We start from the raw sequence: 20,903 nt of genomic DNA on the forward strand, positions 1-20,903 counted from the left end.
TCCTCCAGTATTTGCCTATAAAAGATTTTCATTTGGTTAGATACGAGAACATACATGAGGAAGGGTGTGTAATAAATAAACATTTTGTAGAATCGATTTTTCTATCACAGTATCAGAGTGGTAAGATAATTCTACAACATACTGGTGTATGCCCAGTTGTGGCATCGCACGGACCAGGTAGGAAATGGGTTTTTACTTTACTCACAAAAAACTGGAGTGCCGTTGGATGGCTACATTAGGCAAAACGTCCAATATCTCGTCACCAGCACCGATGAGACCTTGTAGGTCGTCAAAGTGTGCACTGTCTGCACATTATTATTTTACAACGCATATTGTGGATTTAGCGTTCAGGTTTGACCAACAAAGTCAGTCAAGGTGTGTACATGTCGTGTACACTATTCAGCGTTCACCATTCCATTTCGGGTCCTCTTTCATAAGGCGGCAAATCTTTCTCAATTCCCCTTTTTCGTAACATTTCTCTCACTTTCTCGATCGCCTTATTTACATCTAATCTAACTTTGGGTGGAAAAAAGTAGGAGTGTTTTCGTGGTGGTCGCCTCGCAAGGCCCGTGATCTCTTGACTTAAACAAGCGAGTCTCTCCTCAAGGTCACTCGGGTGGAGTGCAGGGTTGGGAAGGAACTCGACCATCTTCCTCACACTTGAGATCGGATCGGCCACTATGTCTTCGTAGTACATCACTAATACTGGTCTCTTCTGGGATAAAATTTTCTCGTGAAGTTTCGCCCATGACAAAACCTCCTCTTTCATTGTTTGGTTGATTTCTGCCACAAACAAAACAAAAGTTGAAAAATCAAAAAACAACGTCGATCAATTGTAATCACAGAGTTGTAAGTGGGTAAAAGAATTTGGCCAATAATCCTAAAGTACAAGGCCAAAACCCGACCTGAACACGCAATCTTATTGAAATCAGGATTGAATTATCCCTGATAGTTAGAATTGACCTGGTGCAACTACGACAAAAATATAACCAAGTGTAAGGTTAGACTCGAATGAAGCCAATTTGCTCAAGCTTAAGCCCGGTCCGACTTACAGTTCTGATATACGAACATGTATTTATTGCTAGTGTCAATTTTACGAGTGAAACTATCTGCAAACTTTTTTTTATTTTGTGATCATTATGTGCCATGAAAGGTGTTTTGCAGTGTTTTAAACGACCTTTTGAGATCGGTTTATTGCATGACTAATCCATACGTGTGCTTAAATCAGTAGGATATAAACACGTGCGCAATGGTAACAAAATGAACTCATCATTCTGGCATGCGCAATACACATACAATACAAAGAAATGGTAGAATTGCATGCATAAATTTTACCAAGCTACAAAAGAGCATTCAAAAATCAATACAAATATTGCGTACTTTGCTGTATCACTTCGTCTGGTGCAGACTTGACATGGCTCCCAGACATTAAGGCCCAGTTGAAAAGTGAAATGATGCATTTGAAGGGATTTCTGATGACCAAAATGAACGCTGAAGAGAAATCAGAAATCGGCTTGTTGTTCACAAAATGATTTTTGATAATGTCTGTCCTGTTCTCTTTAACTTTAATACTTTCTCCCAGGTAACCTAAATAATAAAAAAGCGACGACCATCCTGAAACTATTCAAACCGGTAAATACAGCCTGGCCCGAGAAATTATGTTTTTGCAGGTAAATTGAGATTGATTTAGGTGCAAAAGTTAGATATTTTAGCTTAAAATTCGGCACAAATGTGGCTGAGTGTAAAGTCAGACCCGAACCAACCCCGTTCAAATTGAACACAAATCTGAATTTGAAACGAAACATACGGACCCTTCCGACCTTCAACTCTGACTCAAAGGTCACTGTACCTATTCCACTGAGGCTTCGGTCGTTGTAAACACTTCCAGTGTAATAACCAGTGGCTTTCTCCAGCAAATACCGAGTCCAGGTGTTTCCTGATCCCGGATATGTAGTCAGTAAAGTCCTTTTGTAAATTCCTGGTGGAAGAAGACGGACGTTGCCACATCTTATGTCTTCCACAAACGTCCGGAATACTTTAACGGTGTCCGTAGTGTTGCAAGAATCGACTTTTCGTGTTAAGTCAATGCTTAAAAAATTTTCGTTGAAACTCATGTAACCAATAATACTTATACATCAAATTTTCAAACACTTAAAGTGCACATAATTATATGCATTTGTACTGTTATGTTAATCATCAATGAATCACAAGTTTAAAAAGAACTTCGTAGATTTGACTATGAGATAAGTTTTGAACAGGTGGGTTGTTTCTATTACATCAGTCAACCAATTGTATAAAGGAAAATTCAATATATATCGATGGAAATTTTGTCACCGACATTTATAAAAGCAATTGGGTTTTGTCGCATGAGTTACAAAATTGGGGTTACAAAACAAAATTAATTTACCTTTCAAAGCGACCATGGGTCAAGAAAAAGAAAACCTAATGAATAACACAACCTGTTGCTTGCTCTTCCGCACCAGCAATTCTTTCTGTCATAAAATGCGAGCGGATGTTCTTCGCTTTGACAAACGGTCATGCAATTATGTGATGAGGTCACAATGTGATGATTACTGGAAAGCAATATCTTAGGAGTTTTAATGCATCCAATATATCGAGAAGCCGCCTGGTCCGCAGTAAAAGACCCTGCTGAAAGCAAGTTAGTTAATCTCGATGTTTATTTCCGCATGTGCTGGGGATTGGTTTAGACTTTCTGATTATCGGTATTGGATCTTGCAAAACACACACATATAACAAATTGGGAACTTGAAACTAAACCGATTTCAAACAAAAGCTAATCCACCTTTAATACATTCTCCTTTAAGAAAATAAACTTCAACACTCGTTTCTCCTCCACAAGTCCCGGGATCTTCTTCTATAACACTCCCTCCGCCGCAAACGATGTTGCATTGGTCAGACGAATTTCTGATATCGGCCACAGCTTGAAATTGTTTTGCACAAAAGCATGTGATGTCTTTTACAGCCGCGAAATTAAAATCCCTGAACATAACTGACAGCTTTCAACAATGTATTTTGAATTCTGATATTGTGCAAACCTATGTTTGGAGTTTTGGAGGAGGTTTTTAAGCAAAACTTTGTTAAACAATTTCGAGCAGCAAATTTATTTTCATTTGTTCAATATCCAAATAGTAGATTTATGTCTAAATTATACCCAGAAGTTTGGTCATCAGTAACCTTTGGATTAATTTTGCGCACTTTGTGTTTTGGTTAATTAAGCAAATTTTGCTCTAAAATAGTTCTTGGAAATGGATCCTTGTCTTTTGATTGCACAATGCGGCAACGTTTGTGCTGGCAAGAGCCAGTTTAATGCTTTACTTTTATCTCTTGGAGGCCTTGTATCCAGTCTATGCGACAATTTGTAAATAGCTCTAATCACAATAGACTAATGAAACGGTTAAGGCCTCTTACCTTTTGAATTAATTTTTCATTTTTTTGCCGTTTAAAATGACTGACAAAAGTAAAAAAAAAACAATTGTCGTTACTTTACAGTAAAACCTACCGCCTTTTGTTACAAAATGTTATTCGAGAAATATTCCTGATCACACTGATACTATACTTTACAGATATGTTAAAACAACTCTCATTTCAAAAATGTATCTCAAACCCCCTGCCTGGTGATGCTGTCCTATGGGTGTACACAAGAAACACAGTGCTGGATTAACCATTAGGCAAAGTAGGCACGTGCCTACAGGCCAGTCAAGAATACAGGCCACTTTATCTTTGTGACGATGATTTGGCAACACTGATAATTCTAATTTTTTAGATGGCAATCCCGATTTTCGGGCCACTTATAAAATGTGCCTACAGGCCAGCAGACCCTTAACCTGGCACTGGAGAAACACTTGTTTAGCGAGGGGGCGTGGTCAACAAAAGTTTGTCACTTACTTTGTTTCACAGTACGAAACGCACCATCCAGTCGTCATGAATTTGTGTTTTACAGACGTAACTGATTGATCAATTTCCTTTATTCGGTAGTAGCATCCGATATAAGACGCTGGGTAGTAAACCAAGATTAGAGGCTAAGTTCCGAAATATTTAAGGTTCGTACATGTAAAGCTTACCTTCGCAAACAACTTTAATTTCGTTTTTCAACACAAATGGTAACGTAAATTGTGTCTCAGTTGTCACCCTGGTACAAAAAGATAAAGAAACGTCAGCAAAAGTGGTTTGAACTTGTATGTATAGCTAACTAGATTAAATTTAAACATCTACAGAACACTTCAAAAGACAAGATGACAGTAGTATTGTGAAGCAGGTGCGCCGGTCATTACACAGTCCAATTAGGGGAACAATGGGTTATGTTTCGTAGTTATGTAGTCCCATGCTTTCTTATGTTCGAGATACTCCTGGTATTTCTGTTACTGCGACTCATGTGACTTTACGTTTGTTGAAAATCGCTGCTGTTAATCTGTCACACATTTAAAACAATGCACAGTTGTTTTATAACAATGAATTTGATCAGCTATTTGCCAATCGAACAGGATGTATATGTCAGTCAATTTGGTGATTGTCGTGTCAAAGCTATGAAATACTACATTAAACACCAAATTGTGCCTAATGCTATCTACCCCTGTCTGGCGATCTTACATACTCTTGTTAAATGCTCCTTTATTCAAAGTCAAGGCTTAAAGTTTCCTAAAGGCTTAATAAAACAACTTGTTCACTATATTTGTCCACTGCAGAAAAACGAACCAGTCTGTCGTCAGAAAAATATTTACGTTGCACTAATACAAAAAGAGGCGTGCTCCGGTGGTCTTAAACTAGTTTACATGCATCAACATCAGCAACATTTCAAAGCATTAAATAAGACAGGTTCTTCAGACTCGGTTTAAATTTACAAATTTGTTTTTGACATTTGACAAGCCACCATTATCCAGAGAACTATAACGTCAGGCTACCGACATACTGTGCTGATGGTTTACATATTTACCTACAGCACAAACTCAAGACATATATATATATATATGAGAAATGTCATTCAAAGCACCTTTTAGATTCATCCGCAGAAGTTGATCCCATAACCTCAGTTGAGTATACGGTGTCATAAGTTTGTTTGTGAATGAAAAGCATTGTCAGAGCAACCAGAAAAAAACATACTAACTTTTCCCTCATGGTATTACAAGCAACGCTCCTACACCTTCTGTTTTCTGATGCAGACTGACAAACATACAATAGTCAAGATTGATCTGGTTGTGACACAACACGCAAGTAGGACAGACTGACAAGAGATCGTGTTACACATTTATTACGTAACGTATACTCTGTTGCGCCCCCAGTATTCATTTTGTAAGCGGCGATACTCGACGTGGCAGATGTATCTATATAGTCGTGGTTGGTGCTTATGGAAACAGATGTGGTTTACCTGTTGAATTTTATATGCCGCTTTGCTACAACTGACAACTACTGGTCTACATCGAAAGTTGGAGCATTAATGCGAGCCAGTGCGCGTAAACGAAGCAATACTACAATTGCATTATAATCAAGTGGTATAAAGTTGTAGCGATTTATACTTCTGTGTTGCCTGTATGGACGTTAGCACAAAATGGCAAGGGACACATCGAAAAAATGCACTCTACTGACTATATGGATTCAAAACATTATTCAAAGGGTTGCCTCCATGAAAGTTTTCTGTCTGCGCCCAAGATTGCCCCCTAACTTAAATTCCGAAAAAAAAAACACTTTTTACTTCCAAACCAGGTTATCGAAATTTATTACAGTATCAGGCTGGTAAGATAATTTTACAACATGCTTTTACATGCAAACTTGTATGTTTAAAAACTTAAAACATCGAGCCAATGAATGATAAGCTGGAGACATTGCGCACTATTTTAACATGTAAGGTTTCATCAGTGCCGCTGGTGACAAGAGATCGGCCGTATTGGCTGATGTAACAGTTTGTTGGGAGTAATAGGGTAAAAACCCATGCCTCACAACAGGGTAAAAACCCGTGCCACACCTGGTTTTTACCCTATTACCTCCAACAGACCGGAATGCCGTTGGATGGCTACATCATTTAATAGGGCCGATCTCTCGTCACCAGCTGCGCTAATGCGACTTTATATGTTGAAACAGTGTGCACTGTCTGCAGCTTATCATTTATTGGTTCGATGCTTTTCCATTGATACTGTAACACTGAACCGACGTTTGTTCCCGAGCGGCCATTGTGAGCAAGTTTCCTTTGTGGTGTATGCCCAGTTGAGGCATCGTTTTAGGTTGACCAACGAAGTCAGGCAAGATGTGTTCATGTTCGTATTCAACGTTTACCATTTCATTTCGGGTCCTCTTTCATAAGGCGGTAAATCTTTCTCGATTTCCCTTTTTCGCAACATTTCTCTCACTTTCTCGATCGCCTTATTAACATCTAATCTAACTTTGGGTGGAAAAAAGTAGGAGTGTTTTCGTGGTGGTCGCTTCGCAAGACCAGTGGTTTCTTGACTCAAGCAAGCGAGTCTCTCCTCAAGGTCACTCGGGTGGAGTGCAGGGTTGGGTAGGAACTCGACCATCTTCCTCACACTTGAGATCGGATCAGCCACTATGTCTTCGTAGTACATGACTAATACTGGTCTCTTCTGGGATAAAATTTTCTCGTGAAATTTCGCCCATGACAAAACCCTCCCTTTCATTGTTTGGTTGATTTCTGCCACAAACAAGCAACAGTTAAAAAAAATTGAAGACGCTGTCTACCAATTTTTACCACAGAGTGGTATGGTCTACAAAATTGGCCCTTCACCCTAAAGTACAACGTGCAATATAAATGAAGTTAAGATCGAATTAGCCCCGATAGTTAGAATTAACAAGGTTCAACTACGTCAAAAAAGTAGCAAGCGTATAGTCAAATCCGAATGAAGCCCGTTTGTTCAAATTTAACCCCGGACCGACATAGAATCTTAATATGCAACCATGAATTTATTGCTGGTGTCAATTATACGAGTGAAACTATGTGCAAACTTTTTTTTTATTCTGTGATAATTATATGCCACGAAAGATGTTTTTTTAGTGTTTCAAACGAGTTTGTATATATTGAAAGTAAATAAACGATATTTTAGTGTTTTGTAAGACTTGATTCAATTTCCTCGGTTTCGGCCTAAGCCGTTTGAGAATAGTATGAATTTATCACTATTTGGGCTATATCAACAGAATATATATAAAAAGTGTACTATGGTAACTAAATGCACACATCATTCTGGCGGGCGCAGGATACAACACGATACAAGAGAATGGTATAATTACATGCATATATCTACCAAGCTATAAAAGAGAATCTAAAAAACAATATGAATATTGCGTACTTTGCTGTATTAGTTCGTCCGGTCCAGACTTGATGTGGCTCCCAAAGTTCGAAGAGTACAAGTTGAACAATGAAATGATGCATTTGTAGGGATTTCTGATGACCAAAATGAATGCTGCAGAGAAATTTGAAACCGGCTTGTTGCTCAGAAAATGATCTTTGATAATGTCCGTCCTGTTTTCATTTACTTCAATACTTTCTCCCAGGTAACCTAATTAACAAAAAAGCGAGTCAAATCGTAGCACGTTTACACAGAATTGTAAACGCGTCTAAAATTGGAGACCGAACCCGGCCCGAACCTGAAAGTACAAGCCCCAAACTCGAAGGTACAAGCCCGAACCCGAATCGTTTTTGAGAAGCCTGTTTAGACCCGGAAGTTTGATTGACAGGCCTATACATTAAATCAGTGGTTCAAACTCGGTTTTCGGGGCGGCATGCGGCTCCCAACTACTTATTTTGCGGCTCGCACCAGACCTCAGAAAACCACCAAACATTGCTATTTTAGCTTTGAAAGTCATAATTTTTAGTGATTTTTTTAAGGTTTCGTTTTTTTGCGGCTCCCTGCACACTTAAAAAATACCATTTGGCCCCGACAATAAAAAGTTTGAGAACCACTGCATTAAATCCTCAGGAAAGACAAAGACAACCAACACAATAGACAATTGGTTTTGAACAGGGCATTTTGGGGTTATTTGACTATAGGCCAGATCCAGCAACTAGCTGCTTATCTAGTTAAATTTATACAAAAAAATACTGACACAGAGTGTCTGAAAATATGATGATATTTATGTAGACCTAAGAGCTTTTTGCACAAATTTTATAGCTCATATGACCTATCCTACAAACTGCACAGTAAGTGCGCAGTCCTGCCGAAACCACAAAACAAATTGACTTTGCGAATTTTGTTTGGCATGGCCATGCCGAAACCGCAATAACTTTTGGATTTACCAATTTCCTACAGCACAGACATGGCAAAACATACTGGGCATATCACCACAGTTTTAATGAAACAACGTATATGTTGAATCAGTTTCAGAGTTTTCAGAGTTGTAAGCAATCCCGAAACCCATGCCTAAACCCGCAAGTTTTTTTTAAACCTGAATAAGTTACGAAAGGTAGATTTATCAAGGTAAATAAAGCTTGAGTTTGGCAAATATGGTAAATAAAGCATGGGTTACGTGCAAAAGTTTGTGGCCGTGTGTATAAAAGTCCGAACCCAAACCAAACGCCGGGGCCCGGCCGACCTCCAACTTTGACAGATATAGTCACTGCGTACCTATTCCACTGAGGCTTCGGTCGTTGTAAACACTTCCAGTGTAATAACCAGTGGCTTTCTCCAGCAAATACCGAGTCCAGGTGTTTCCTGATCCCGGATATGTAGTCAATAAAGTTCTGTTGTACATTCCTGGTGGAAGAAGACGGATGTTGCCGCATCTTCTGTCCTCCACAAACGTCCGGAATACTTCAACGGTGTCCGAGGTGTTGCAAGAATCGACTTTTCGTGTTAAGTCAATGCTAAAAGAATATACCTTCAAAAATCATTTAGCTAATACAACTAATGCACTAAGTTTACAAACGCTTCAAGTTTTCCCATTGACATGTATTTGTCTTGTTATGTTAATCATCAATGAATTTTAAGTTTGAAAGAAATCCTACCGCATAGATTTGCGATAGGTTTTGAACAGATGGGTTGTTTCTATCATATCAGTCAACCAGTTGTATAAAGGAAAATTCAATACGTCATCTAAAGAATTTTTGTAACCAACAGTTGTCGTAGTAATTGGGTTTTGTCGCATTGGTTACAAAATTTGGCGGTAAATTTTCGAAATTGAAGTAGGTTAAAGACAAAATAAAAAACAAACGGCCAACACAACCTTTTGCCTGCTCTGCCGCACCAGCATCTCTTTCCGTCATACAATGCTAGCGGATGTTCTTCGCTTTGACAAACGGTCATGCAATTATGAGATGAGGTCACAATGTGGTGATTACTGGAAGGTAATGTCTTTGGTATTTTTATGCAACCAGCGTATCCCGAAGCTGCATGGTCCGCAGTAAACGACCCTGTTAAAAGCAGTGGTAATGTAAGCGAAAACGGCGTTCCGAAAACCGTTTCAACGCAAATAAAGGTAGAATATGTATGCAATATCACAAATCTATTATAAAAACATAATTCTCTCAATAATCTCTTCAATATTTTCTTTTATTTTTATTTCTGTGGCTTTGTTACAGTTCACAGGCTAAAAGTATACGTAAATGTTGACAAATACCTGGTCGACCAGGCAAGAAAAACTTTTTAATTTTATTACTTGTCATAAAATCATAAAGTTTATCACTGGTCATAAAAACATAAAGCACTTGAAATGTTGGCAAAGCATAACAAACTTTTAACACAATCTCCTTTAAGAAAATAGACTTCAACACTTTTTGCTCCTCCACAAGTCATCGGAACATCATCTTTGTCACTTCCTCCACCGCAAGTGATGTTGCACTGATCAGATAAAGTTCTAATATCGGCCAAATAGTGAAAATGTTTTGCACACAAACATTGAATGTCCTTTACAGCCGCAAATTTAAATCCTCTGAAATAAATTGGACAGTAAGTAAAATCAAATTGCATCTGACTGCAGTTGTAAGTTTTGAATCCCATTGTGAATTTGAAACAATTGCACATATAAACCAAATTAATGTCATTACTTCATTAGTTCTCACACGCATAAGGTGTTTATGTGTAAAAAGTGTCTAAAAAGGTAAGGTAAGCTTGTTTAATTACAAAATACACCCGCTTGGATCCAGAAAACAATCATTACACGAAAACTGAAAGTATAAATGTTCAAAATATATGTCAGCAATTAGGGACGAATTTTTGTGACCTTAAAAACCATTTCTCCTACCAACAGCAAACCGTATGATCCTCATCAGTTCGACTTTATTGTCGAACACCTCGATTTACCCACATTTAGGTAGGTTTTGTACCACTAGTACATTTTCACGGGCTTGAAGGTTATTTGTTTTTCCTGACTTACCACACTACAACTATGCGGGATTTATTGGAAGCGTCCCTTTCCTTTTTGTGTGTACAAAAGGACATCGATGGCACATTGTAGTTGAGACTTGTTTGTACTAGGACTTTATTATACTTGTTTAGTGACCCAGATCGCTAGCTATGGCGTTTCGAAGCAACCAAATCTAGCAATCCTTTTTAGGCGTTAACTCCATAAAGCGCAATACTTGATCCGACGAAACAAGGCATTTAACAAATAAAAATATATATTCAAACATAATAGTTGAGGAACCTATAAACTAGGGTTATACGAAAAGAGGTTGCTTACTGCATTAAGTATTAACATTTCACTTACTGTGTTCCACAATACGAAATGCACCACTCATGGGTCATAAACTTGTATTTTGCAACCTGAATTTCTTTGCCAATTTTCTTTAATCCATAGTAACATCCAACATAAGATGCTAAAAAAGACGTTTCAGAATTAGCACATCTGTCCAGCGTCATTAAAATCAAACCATTGCCGCACTTTCACAAACGACTGTAATTCGTTCCTTGAACCGAGGTATTAACGTCGATTGGATCCCAATTATCTTTCTAGAAAGTAAAAATAAATGTATCAAAACACAACCAGTAAAGAATAAACCCTGCATATTTAACCTACGTTAGTTTTTTAACCTTATCCACACGCAGTTACTCATTAACTATCTTAGTGCGTTGTAGGACAAATTGGTTTTGGAACGAATTCTTGTGTGGCTTGTTAACATAAAACTACTCATTCAACAATCAAAAAAATCTGTCACGTAGGCTATACCAAGCTAATCAGATATGCTTTGCTACCTTTTCTTATTTAAACCACACTTACGTTATGTTTAAAACTTAGCAATAAACTAAAACGTAAGTAACAACATTAGGCCCAAAAAAATTTGTGGGTTTTTTATTTTGGACAAGACATTTGTCCATGTTTTGACGTTGTCCAAACACAAGCGCCACAACTTTTTATCACCACCTATGCTTCTAGGGCAGTGCTTGTCAACCTTTTTTGAAACGGTACAACCTTTTAACGTTTACACAAAATTTGTACACCCCAGTAAAAAATTTATTCAACCCTGTAACACACTGAATCTGTGGTCCTAACAGAGATGATGATGAGCGCAATAACAACAAGCCATAATCCATAATTCATTTTCTACATCTGAAAGAACCACCATTAACAACGATTATCAAGCAAAATATTAAATTATGATGTCACAAATAGAGTTTTGTAACTGAAAAAAATAACACTTGAGATGCATGTTGTGCCATGTATTGTACATTCCAGTCAGTCTGTTCTAAAACTGAAAACTGCCTATTGTGATACCTGGTCATAGCTATGTTATGTTTTGTATCTGGTACACCCCAGTACACCCCCATCACAGTGGTACACTCTTTAAAAATTATGGTACACCCTGGGGTGTACAATACACCCGGTTGAAAAGCACTGTTCTAGGGTACTTGAACGTTTGGTGTACTGAATAAGAAAAATCATTTAAGTTGAGATAAGAGTTTATTTCGCCTGGAGAACATAGCGACACCATAGCACCTAAACAATAACCAAGCCGGAAACAGCTGCCCAAAGTAAAACGTTATGGAGCACATTTGGTGGATAATGCTTGAACGCGCAGCAGCTACACCGTTCAAACACATTGTGCTGCAAGGCTGCCTTAACTGGTTCGAACTGAACCTACAAACACAAACTTACTAATATACTGCAAAATATGGTCACATACAACAAACGACAACGACATACCTTTTAGATTCCACTTGAGAAGGTGCACCCCAAATGACAGTTTGCGATTCGTGATGATAACTTACATTGTAGAACAAGAACGTAGCCAGAGCAACCAAAACAATCCCTCCAAAAATCTTCCATTTGCTCAACAACAAAGACGGTGAAGTCATTGTCTTAGAAACTAAACTAAACCGCAGCTGGGGCGTAGGCACCCATACTTAAGCGTACAGCTAAATGCTTTAACAGGTCATAAGTGCTCAAAAGCGCCCTCTTCGGGAATGCTTTTGTTCGGATATTTGTTTGTTTTGGGGTAGTCCAGATCCAGTGAAGGTGTTTGTAGACCATACAAATAAACTACTACTTGGAGATAACAATTACCTATGTGCAGGGTTGGGTAACGAGTCCTATCAGTCGAGTCTCAAGTCAAGTCAAGTCTTTTTACAGATGGGATTCAAGTCAAGTCAAGTCTTTGAAAAAGGTGACTCGAGTCTCCCCATCACTGCCTATTTGTTACCCGATTAACGATTCAAACCAAACGCATTTTATGGCAGCTAAGACATCCACACGTTGTGTAGCAAAACATCGTATAAAACTTGAATAACGTACCCAAGTTATAATTTGTTTTTGTGCCTTGAGAGTCATGTATAACTATTTATGTCACAAGATCTCTCGAATTTTGGCCAGTAAGCTTGATTGAAAAATTTAAGTTTGCACATAAAAATGTAATGCTGACACTAAAGGTCAAAACTTTGAACTGTGTTAGCTGCTGGGACAATATCCGATGATGTCGGATATGTACTTCAAACAGTTCGGTGAACAAAGATAAAAGCGGCAAGAAATTTTACCAGTCAGGGTTGAGTGCATTTTCACAAGGTGATCATTTCTTGGTTATGATATTTTTCCGTAAGATTGTTTTTCACTTTTCCCACTGCTTTGTTGACTGATTTTCCGTTTCTAACGGTTCGCCATTTCATTTCTGCCCTTTTTGCGTAAGGCGGCAAATCTTATTTGATTTTCTCTTTTCGTAACATCTCTCTCACTTTCTCGACCGCCTTATTGACCTCTCACCCAATTTTGAGTTGAACAAAAATGGCGATTTATTTTCGTGGCTTTCGCCTAGACCAGGGGTGGGCAAACTTTTCAGTGCAAGGGCCGCATTCAAAAGTTTATAATCTTATCGGGCCGCATGGTATTTCACCAACGGCCGCCAATTGCTTGCTTGTTGTTTTGTTTTAAAACAACTGATGTAAAGAATAAGGTTTGTATCATATATATACCATTTGAAGTCGCCTAAGATGCTCTGATTAACAATTTCTAACTTGTGCACAAGTTTAGCTGAACAGAGCTAATTGTTTATGACGTCATAAACTGTATTGTGACGATTGCAGTGCCCGTTTTTTCGCATTGTTTGCACATAATAGGCGGATAAAAAGCCTGGCTCATATGGTTACTAGACTGGTAATCTTTTTTCCAGTCCCACGAAATCTGTTTTAGCAGTTTGAAAATCAAAATATTTAGCAAAATAGATTGCGGCCGCAGGTTGTGCACCCCTGCGCAAAATTATTACATAGTATATTTTCAGCTTTATGCAAATACGTTTGTTCATGATTGCACAACGTTTGTTCATGATTGCACAAACAGTGGTTGAAACGCTACAATTGTAATTGTTTTTTTAAAAAAAGAAGCGTTTGTTGCAACAAAGGCTGAACCACGGTTTTTGTTAATGAAGTCCTTGTGTCAAAGTTTGGGCGTCAACAGTGCAAAGTGGGCTGTATTTGAAAACGTGAATCGCTTTTACTTTTATCGAACGAAGAAATTGTGTCAAGTGACGATTTGCATGATAACGTGGCAGGCTAAAGCACGTGAAAAGTATCTGTGTTTAGTTCCAAAGTATCGTGCAGCAGTGTTTTTTTAAGGTGTTTTGGGGGACCGAAACGATCCCCCAAATTTCTCCAGCGGTTTCCCAAAATTTGGAAATGGCTATTTTTTGGTATTTAAATGAAACACTTGCGGTCTCTTAAAACTACTTAGCGGTCACCCAAACCAAACCTTAAAAAAACCTGATCGTGCGGGTACAGATACTGCACATGGTATTGGTATCGGCAAGTCACACCCCCGGTATTTTTAAAACTCTGCGCCTGTGCTCATAGTACTATTCAGCGTTACTCGGAAACATTTGGCGGGCCGCATGAACTCCTTTGCCCCGCGGGCCGTAGTTTGCCCACCCCTGGCCTAGACCTAGCCATACAACGTTTGGGAGCAAGTTTAAAAAGGGCAGTCAACATGTTTGGTGTTTACCAAGCGACATCCTATTGATATAATAATTTACCTCACACAACCTGCCAAGTCGTAACGTACGTATATAAAAATGCGCTCGGTTAAACCTGCATATGAATTGTTGCCTGTATGGACGCTAGCACGAAATGGGAAGTTGGGCCACGTCTGAAAATTGCAATATATCGACTATAAGCGGTTGAAAAATTCTTCAAATTCTTGCCCCGTAACTTTAGTTTAGAAATAACTTTTTGTTTCCAAAAGCAGTTAATAAAAAATCCTCCAGTATTTGCCTATAAAAGATTTTCATTTGGTTAGATACGAGAACATACATGAGGAAGGGTGTGTAATCAATAAACATTTTATAGAATCGATTTTTCTATCACAGTATCAGAGTGGTAAGATAATTCTACAACATATTGGTGTATGCCCAGTTGTGGCATCGCACGGACCAGGTAGGAAATGGTTTTTACTTTACTCACAACAAACTGGAGTGCCGTTGGATGGCTACATTAGGCAAAACGTCCGATATCTCGTCACCAGCACCGATGAGACCTTGTAGGTCGTCAAAGTGTGCACTATCTGCACATTATTATTTTACAACGCATATTGTGGATTTAGCGTTCAGGTTTGACCAACAAAGTCAGTCAAGGTGTGTACATGTCGTGTACACTATACAGCGTTCACCATTCCATTTCGGGTCCTCTTTCATAAGGCGGCAAATCTTTCTCAATTCCCCTTTTTCGTAACATTTCTCTCACTTTCTCGATCGCCTTATTTACATCTAATCTAACTTTGGGTGGAAAAAAGTAGGAGTGTTTTCGTGGTGGTCGCCTCGCAAGGCCCGTGATCTCTTGACTTAAACAAGCGAGTCTCTCCTCAAGGTCACTCGGGTGGAGTGCAGGGTTGGGAAGGAACTCGACCATCTTCCTTACACTTGAGATCGGATCGGCCACTATGTCTTCGTAGTACATCACTAATACTGGTCTCTTCTGGGATAAAACTTTCTCGTGAAGTTTCGCCCATGACAAAACCTCATCTTTAATTGTTTGGTTGATTTCTGCCACAAACAAAACAAAAGTGGAAAAATCAAAAAACAACGTCGATCAATTGTAATCACAGAGTTGTAAGTGGGTAAAAGAATTTGGCCAATAATCCTAAAGTACAAGGCCAAAACCCGACCTGAACACGCAATCTTATTGAAATCAGGATTGAATTATCCCTGATAGTTAGAATTGACCTGGTGCAACTACGACAAAAATATAACCAAGTGTAAGGTTAGACTCAAATGAAGCCAATTTGCTCAAGCTTAAGCCCGGTCCGACTTACAGTTCTGATATACGAACATGTATTTATTGCTAGTGTCAATTTTACAAGTGAAACTATCTGCAAACTTTTTTTATTTTGTGATCATTATGTGCCATGAAAGGTGTTTTGCAGTGTTTTAAACGACCTTTTGAGATCGGTTTATTGCATGACTTATCCATACGTGTGCTTAAATCAGTAGGATATAAACACGTGCGCAATGGTAACAAAATGAACTCATCATTCTGGCATGTGCAATACACATACAATACAAAGAAATGGTAGAATTGCATGCATAAATTTTACCAAGCTATAAAAGAGCATTCAAAAATCAATATAAATATTGCGTACTTTGCTGTATCACTTCGTCTGGTGCAGACTTGACATGGCTCCCAGACTTTAAGGCCCAGTTGAAAAATGAAATGATGCATTTGAAGGGATTTCTGATGACCAAAATGAACGCTGCAGAGAAATCTGAAATCGGCTTGTTGTTCACAAAATGATCTTTGATAATGTCCGTCCTTTTCTCTTTCACTTCAATACTTTCTCCCAGGTAAACCTAAATAATAGAAAAGCGACGGCCATCCTGAAACTATTCAAACCGGTAAATACAGCCTGGCCCGAGAAAGTTCTTTTTTTGCAGGTAAATAAAGATTGATTTAGGTCCAAAAGCTTAAAATTTTAGCTTAAAATTCGGCACAAATGTGGCTGAGTGTGAAGTCAGACCCGAACCAATCCCGTTCAAATTGAACCAAAATCTGAATTTGAAACGACCCGACCGACCTTCAACTCTGACTCAAAGGTCACTGTACCTATTCCACTGAGGCTTCGGTCGTTGTAAACACTTCCAGTGTAATAACCAGTGGCTTTCTCCAGCAAATACCGAGTCCAGGTGTTTCCTGATCCCGGATATGTAGCCAATAAAGTCCTGTTGTACATTCCTGGTGGAAGAAGACGGACGTTGCCACATCTTATGTCCTCCACAAACGTCCGGAATACTTGTGTCCGAAGTGTTGTAACGGTGTCCGAAGTGTTGCAAGAATCGACTTTTCGTGTTAAGTCAATGCTTAAAAAATTTTCGTTGAAAATCATTTGACCAATAATAGTTATACATCAAATTTTCAAACACTCAAAGTGTACATAATGATATGCATTTGTACTGTTATGTTAATCATCAATGAATCGTAAGTTTGAAAAGAACTTCTCAGATTTGACTATGAGATAGGTTTGAACAGATGGGTTGTTTCTATCACATCAGTCAACCAATTGTATAAAGGAAAATTCAATATATATATCGATGGAAATTTTGTTACCAACATTTATAAAAGTAATTGGGTTTTGTCGCATGAGTTACAAAATTAGGGTTACAAAACAAAATTATTTTATCTTTGAAAGCGACCATGGGTCAAGAAAAAGAAACCTAATGAATAACACAACCTGTTGCTTGCTCTTCCGCACCAGCAATTCTTTCTGTCATAAAATGCGAGCGGATGTTCTTCACTTTGACAAACGGTCATGCAATTATGTGATGCGGTCACAATGTAGTGATTACTCGAAGGTAATGCTTTGGCTTTTTGATGCAACCAGCGTATCGCGAAGCTGCATGGTCCGCAGTAAACGACCCTGTTAAAAGCAATGGTAATGTAAGCGAAAGCGGCGTACCGATAAAAGCTTTACCGCTAATAATTGTAGCATATGTATGCAACATCCTAAATCTATCCTAAAATTGACAAATAATTATCTTAATAGTCTCTACAATATTTTCTCTTATTATATTTCTATGGCTATGATACAGTTAGCTGTGTTATAGTTAAAGGCTGAAAGTATGCGAAATTGTTGACAAATACTTCGATCCGGCAAGAAAACCTTTATAATATATCACTGGCCATAAAAGCATCAAGGATTTTTGAAATGTTGGCAAAGCATGACAAACCTTTAACACAATCTCCTTTAAGAAAATAGACTTCAACACTTTTTGCTCCTCCACAAGTCATCGGAACATCATCTTTGTCACTTCCTCCACCGCAAGTGAGGTTGCACTGATCAGAGGAAGTTCTAATATCGGCTAAATACTGAAAATGTTTTGCACACAAGCATTGAATGTCCTTCACAGCTGCAAATTTAAATTATCTGAAATAAATTGGACAGTAATTAATAACAAATTGATTCTCTGATTGCAGTTGTAAATTTTGCAAAACTATTGTGGATTTAAAATAGTTGCATTTAGAAACCGAATCGATGCCATTGCTTTGGTATGGTTCCAATTTAAAAGAGCTGTGTTGTGTAAAGAGTAAGGCAAACTTGCCTAATAATATAATACCCCAGATCCAGAAACCAATCATTACACGATAAACTGACAGCCTCCCATTTAGATATAAATGTTCAAAATATGTGTCAACATTTAAGGACGAACTTTTGTAACCTTAAAAACAATTCCTTATACCAAGAGCGAACTTTTGATCTATTGAAAGTAGAAGTGATATTGTCAATATAGTTTGTATTTTGTAAAACATTAGCTCGCTTTTCCCGTTTCTGTCACTATAATAACTTTTTACGGGCTTGAAAGCTGTTTGTTTTTCCTGGCTTACCACACTGCAAACTTGCAGGTTATATCGACAGGATTGATGTGTGTACTCAAGAGCATCGATAACAGGTTGTAGGCAGACTTGTTTGTACTTGGACTTAATTATACTTGCTTAGTGACCCAGACCGCCGCTTACTACATTGTTTCGAAGCAACCAAATCCAGCAATCTTTTTTAGGCTTTGACCCCATAAAGCGTAAGACTTGATCCGTTAAAAAGAGGCATTTAGCAAATAAAAACATATTAAAACATGCGAAATGTGGAACCTATAACTTATAAGGTTTATGAAAAGAGGTTGCTTATTGCGTTAAATATTAACATTTTACTTACTGTGTTCCACAATACGAAATGCACCACTCATGGGTCATAAACTTGTATTTTGCAACCTGAATTTCTTTGCCAATTTTCTTTAATCCATAGTAACATCCAACATAAGATGCTAAAAAAGACGTTTCAGAATTAGCACATCTGTCCAGCGTGATTAAAATCAAACCATTAACGTACTTTCACAAACGACTGTAATTCGTTCCTTGAACCGGGGTATTAACGTCGATTGGATTCCAATTATCTTTCTAGAAAGTAAAAACAAATGTATCAAAACACAACCAGTAAAGATTAAACCCTGTATATATAGCCTACGTTAGTTTTTTACCCTTATCCTAACGCAGTTACTCATTAACTATCTTGCTGCGTTGTACAACAAAATAATTTTGGAAAGAAATATTGCATGGCTGTTTACATAAAACTACTCATTCAATAATCAAGAAAATCTGTCACGTAGGCTATACCAAGCTAATCAGATATGCTTTGCAACCTTTTCTTATTTAAACCACACTTACGTTATTTTTAAAACTTAGCAATAAACTAAAACGTAAGTAACAACATTAGACCAATTTTGTGGGGTGTTTAGATTATTTTGGACAAGACATTTGTTGATTTTTAACGTTTGTAATGTTGTTGAAGTCGTTATCCAAACACAATAGCCACAACTTATGATCACCATATATGCTTCTAGGATACTTGGACGTTTGGTGTACTGAATAAGAGAAATCATTTGAGTTGAGATAAGAGTTTATTTCGCCTGGAGAACATAGCGACACCATAGCACTAAAACAATAACCAAGCCGGAAAAAGCTGCCCAAAGTAAAACGGTATAGAGCACATTTGGTAGATAATGCTTGAACGTGGCGCCGTTACACCGTACAAACACATTGTGTTGCAAGGCTACCTACACTGGTTCGAACTGAACCTACAAACACAAACTTACTGATATACTGCAAAAAATGGCTACATACAACAAACGGCATACCTTTTAGATTCCACTTGAGAAGGTGCACCCCAAATGACAGTTTGCGGTTCGCGATGATAACTTTCATTGTAGAACAAGAACGTACCCACAGCAACTAAAACAACCCCTGCCAAAATCTTCCATTTGCTCAACAACAAAGACTGTGAAGTCATTGTCTTAGAAACTAAACTAAACCGCAGCTCTGTCGTAGGCACCCATACTTAGGCGTACAGCTAAATGCTTGAACAGGTCAAGAGTGCGCAAACGCGCCCTCCTTCGGGTATGTTTGTGTTCGGGTATTTTTTTGTTTTGGGGTAGTCCAGATCCATTGAATGTGTTTGTACACCGTGCAAATAATGGACTGCTTGTAGATTACAATCACCTATGTTTTGCCTGTTTAACGCTACATACTAGAGCAGTGGTTCTCACACTTTTTCCCCATTTGTTTAAAACGGTCCCTTGGCTATTATTTCGAGGGTTCGCGGTCCTTTAGCTGGAATGTGTACTTCAGAAAAAAGTTGATTGCAGGATTTTAGCTAGTTATGCAAAATTACGCATAACAATGATCCAAACATAGCTTGTGACATCACAGACAAGACAAAAGCATTACGACTGTGCGCGAACAATTGCATTTTTGATAGTTGTCATTCAATAGAGGCTATTGTTTAGTAATTGAGACAGTCGATTCTCTATTCTAATTTGATTTAAACTTATTCAGTGGCACAAACTGACGCCAAACAAGATTATAGAATTACTTTAACCATTTCGAGGTCCCCCCAAAATTGCCTCACGGACCCCTGAAGGACCGCGGACCCCAGTTTGAGAACCGCTGTACTAAAGGCTTTTTAATTTAAACAATCCAGCTATTTAAGCGATGGCAGCTAAGACATCCACACGTTGTGTAGTAAAACATCATACTTGAATATTATACCCAAATTTGTAACTTTTCATGCCTTGAGACATGTACAACTATCACAAGAACCCTCTAATTTTGGCGCTAGTAATCTTTATTGAAAAATTTAAATTTGCACACGACGATTTAATGCTGACACCAAAGGTCGAAACTTTGAACTGTAGTAGCTGGGACAATATCTGATGTTGGATATGTACTTCAAACCGTTTGGTGAGCGGTTAATATTTTTTTCCACTTTTTCACTGCTTTGTTAACTGATTCTCCATTAAACGGTTCGCCATATCATTTGGCCTTTTTTGTGTAAGGCGGCAAATCCTTTGCGATTTTCTCTAACTTTCACCTCTCTGGGTGGAAAAATGGAGGTATATTTTCGTGGCTTTCGCCCACACCTAGTCATACAACGTACGTTTGGAAGCATGTTGAAAAACGGCGGTCTACAAGTTTGGTGTTTACCAAGCG

General features: G+C 38.2%; 3 protein-coding genes across 3 annotated transcripts; all 3 read right to left on the bottom strand.

Moving 5' to 3' along the window:
• Positions 1-191: 191 nt before the first annotated feature.
• On the bottom strand, positions 192-3,944 carry LOC145213255 (sialate:O-sulfotransferase 1-like). The gene is made up of 6 exons (XM_080081488.1): positions 3,907-3,944; positions 2,804-3,000; positions 2,460-2,646; positions 1,850-2,088; positions 1,381-1,587; positions 192-783 (listed from the first exon to the last, which is right to left on the bottom strand). The coding sequence occupies exons 1-6, from the start codon at positions 3,942-3,944 to the stop codon at positions 407-409; spliced, it is 1,245 nt and encodes a 414-aa protein (XP_079937614.1). The 3' UTR covers positions 192-406.
• Positions 3,945-6,047: 2,103 nt separating this feature from the next.
• LOC145213256 (sialate:O-sulfotransferase 2-like) lies at positions 6,048-12,251 on the bottom strand. The gene is made up of 8 exons (XM_080081489.1): positions 12,100-12,251; positions 10,840-10,907; positions 10,666-10,774; positions 9,692-9,888; positions 9,184-9,370; positions 8,586-8,824; positions 7,311-7,520; positions 6,048-6,658 (listed from the first exon to the last, which is right to left on the bottom strand). The coding sequence occupies exons 1-8, from the start codon at positions 12,249-12,251 to the stop codon at positions 6,282-6,284; spliced, it is 1,539 nt and encodes a 512-aa protein (XP_079937615.1). The 3' UTR covers positions 6,048-6,281.
• Positions 12,252-15,353: 3,102 nt separating this feature from the next.
• Positions 15,354-17,240, bottom strand: LOC145214604 (sialate:O-sulfotransferase 1-like). The gene is made up of 3 exons (XM_080083165.1): positions 17,098-17,240; positions 16,012-16,726; positions 15,354-15,415 (listed from the first exon to the last, which is right to left on the bottom strand). Exons 1-2 carry the CDS (start codon positions 17,175-17,177, stop codon positions 16,402-16,404), a joined length of 405 nt encoding a protein of 134 aa, XP_079939291.1. The 5' UTR covers positions 17,178-17,240; the 3' UTR covers positions 15,354-15,415; positions 16,012-16,401.
• Positions 17,241-20,903: the final 3,663 nt, after the last annotated feature.

Source organism: Phallusia mammillata, chromosome 2 (assembly GCF_965637545.1).
Source record: "Phallusia mammillata chromosome 2, kaPhaMamm4.hap1.1, whole genome shotgun sequence".
In the NCBI taxonomy this organism is placed as follows: domain Eukaryota; kingdom Metazoa; phylum Chordata; class Ascidiacea; order Phlebobranchia; family Ascidiidae; genus Phallusia; species Phallusia mammillata.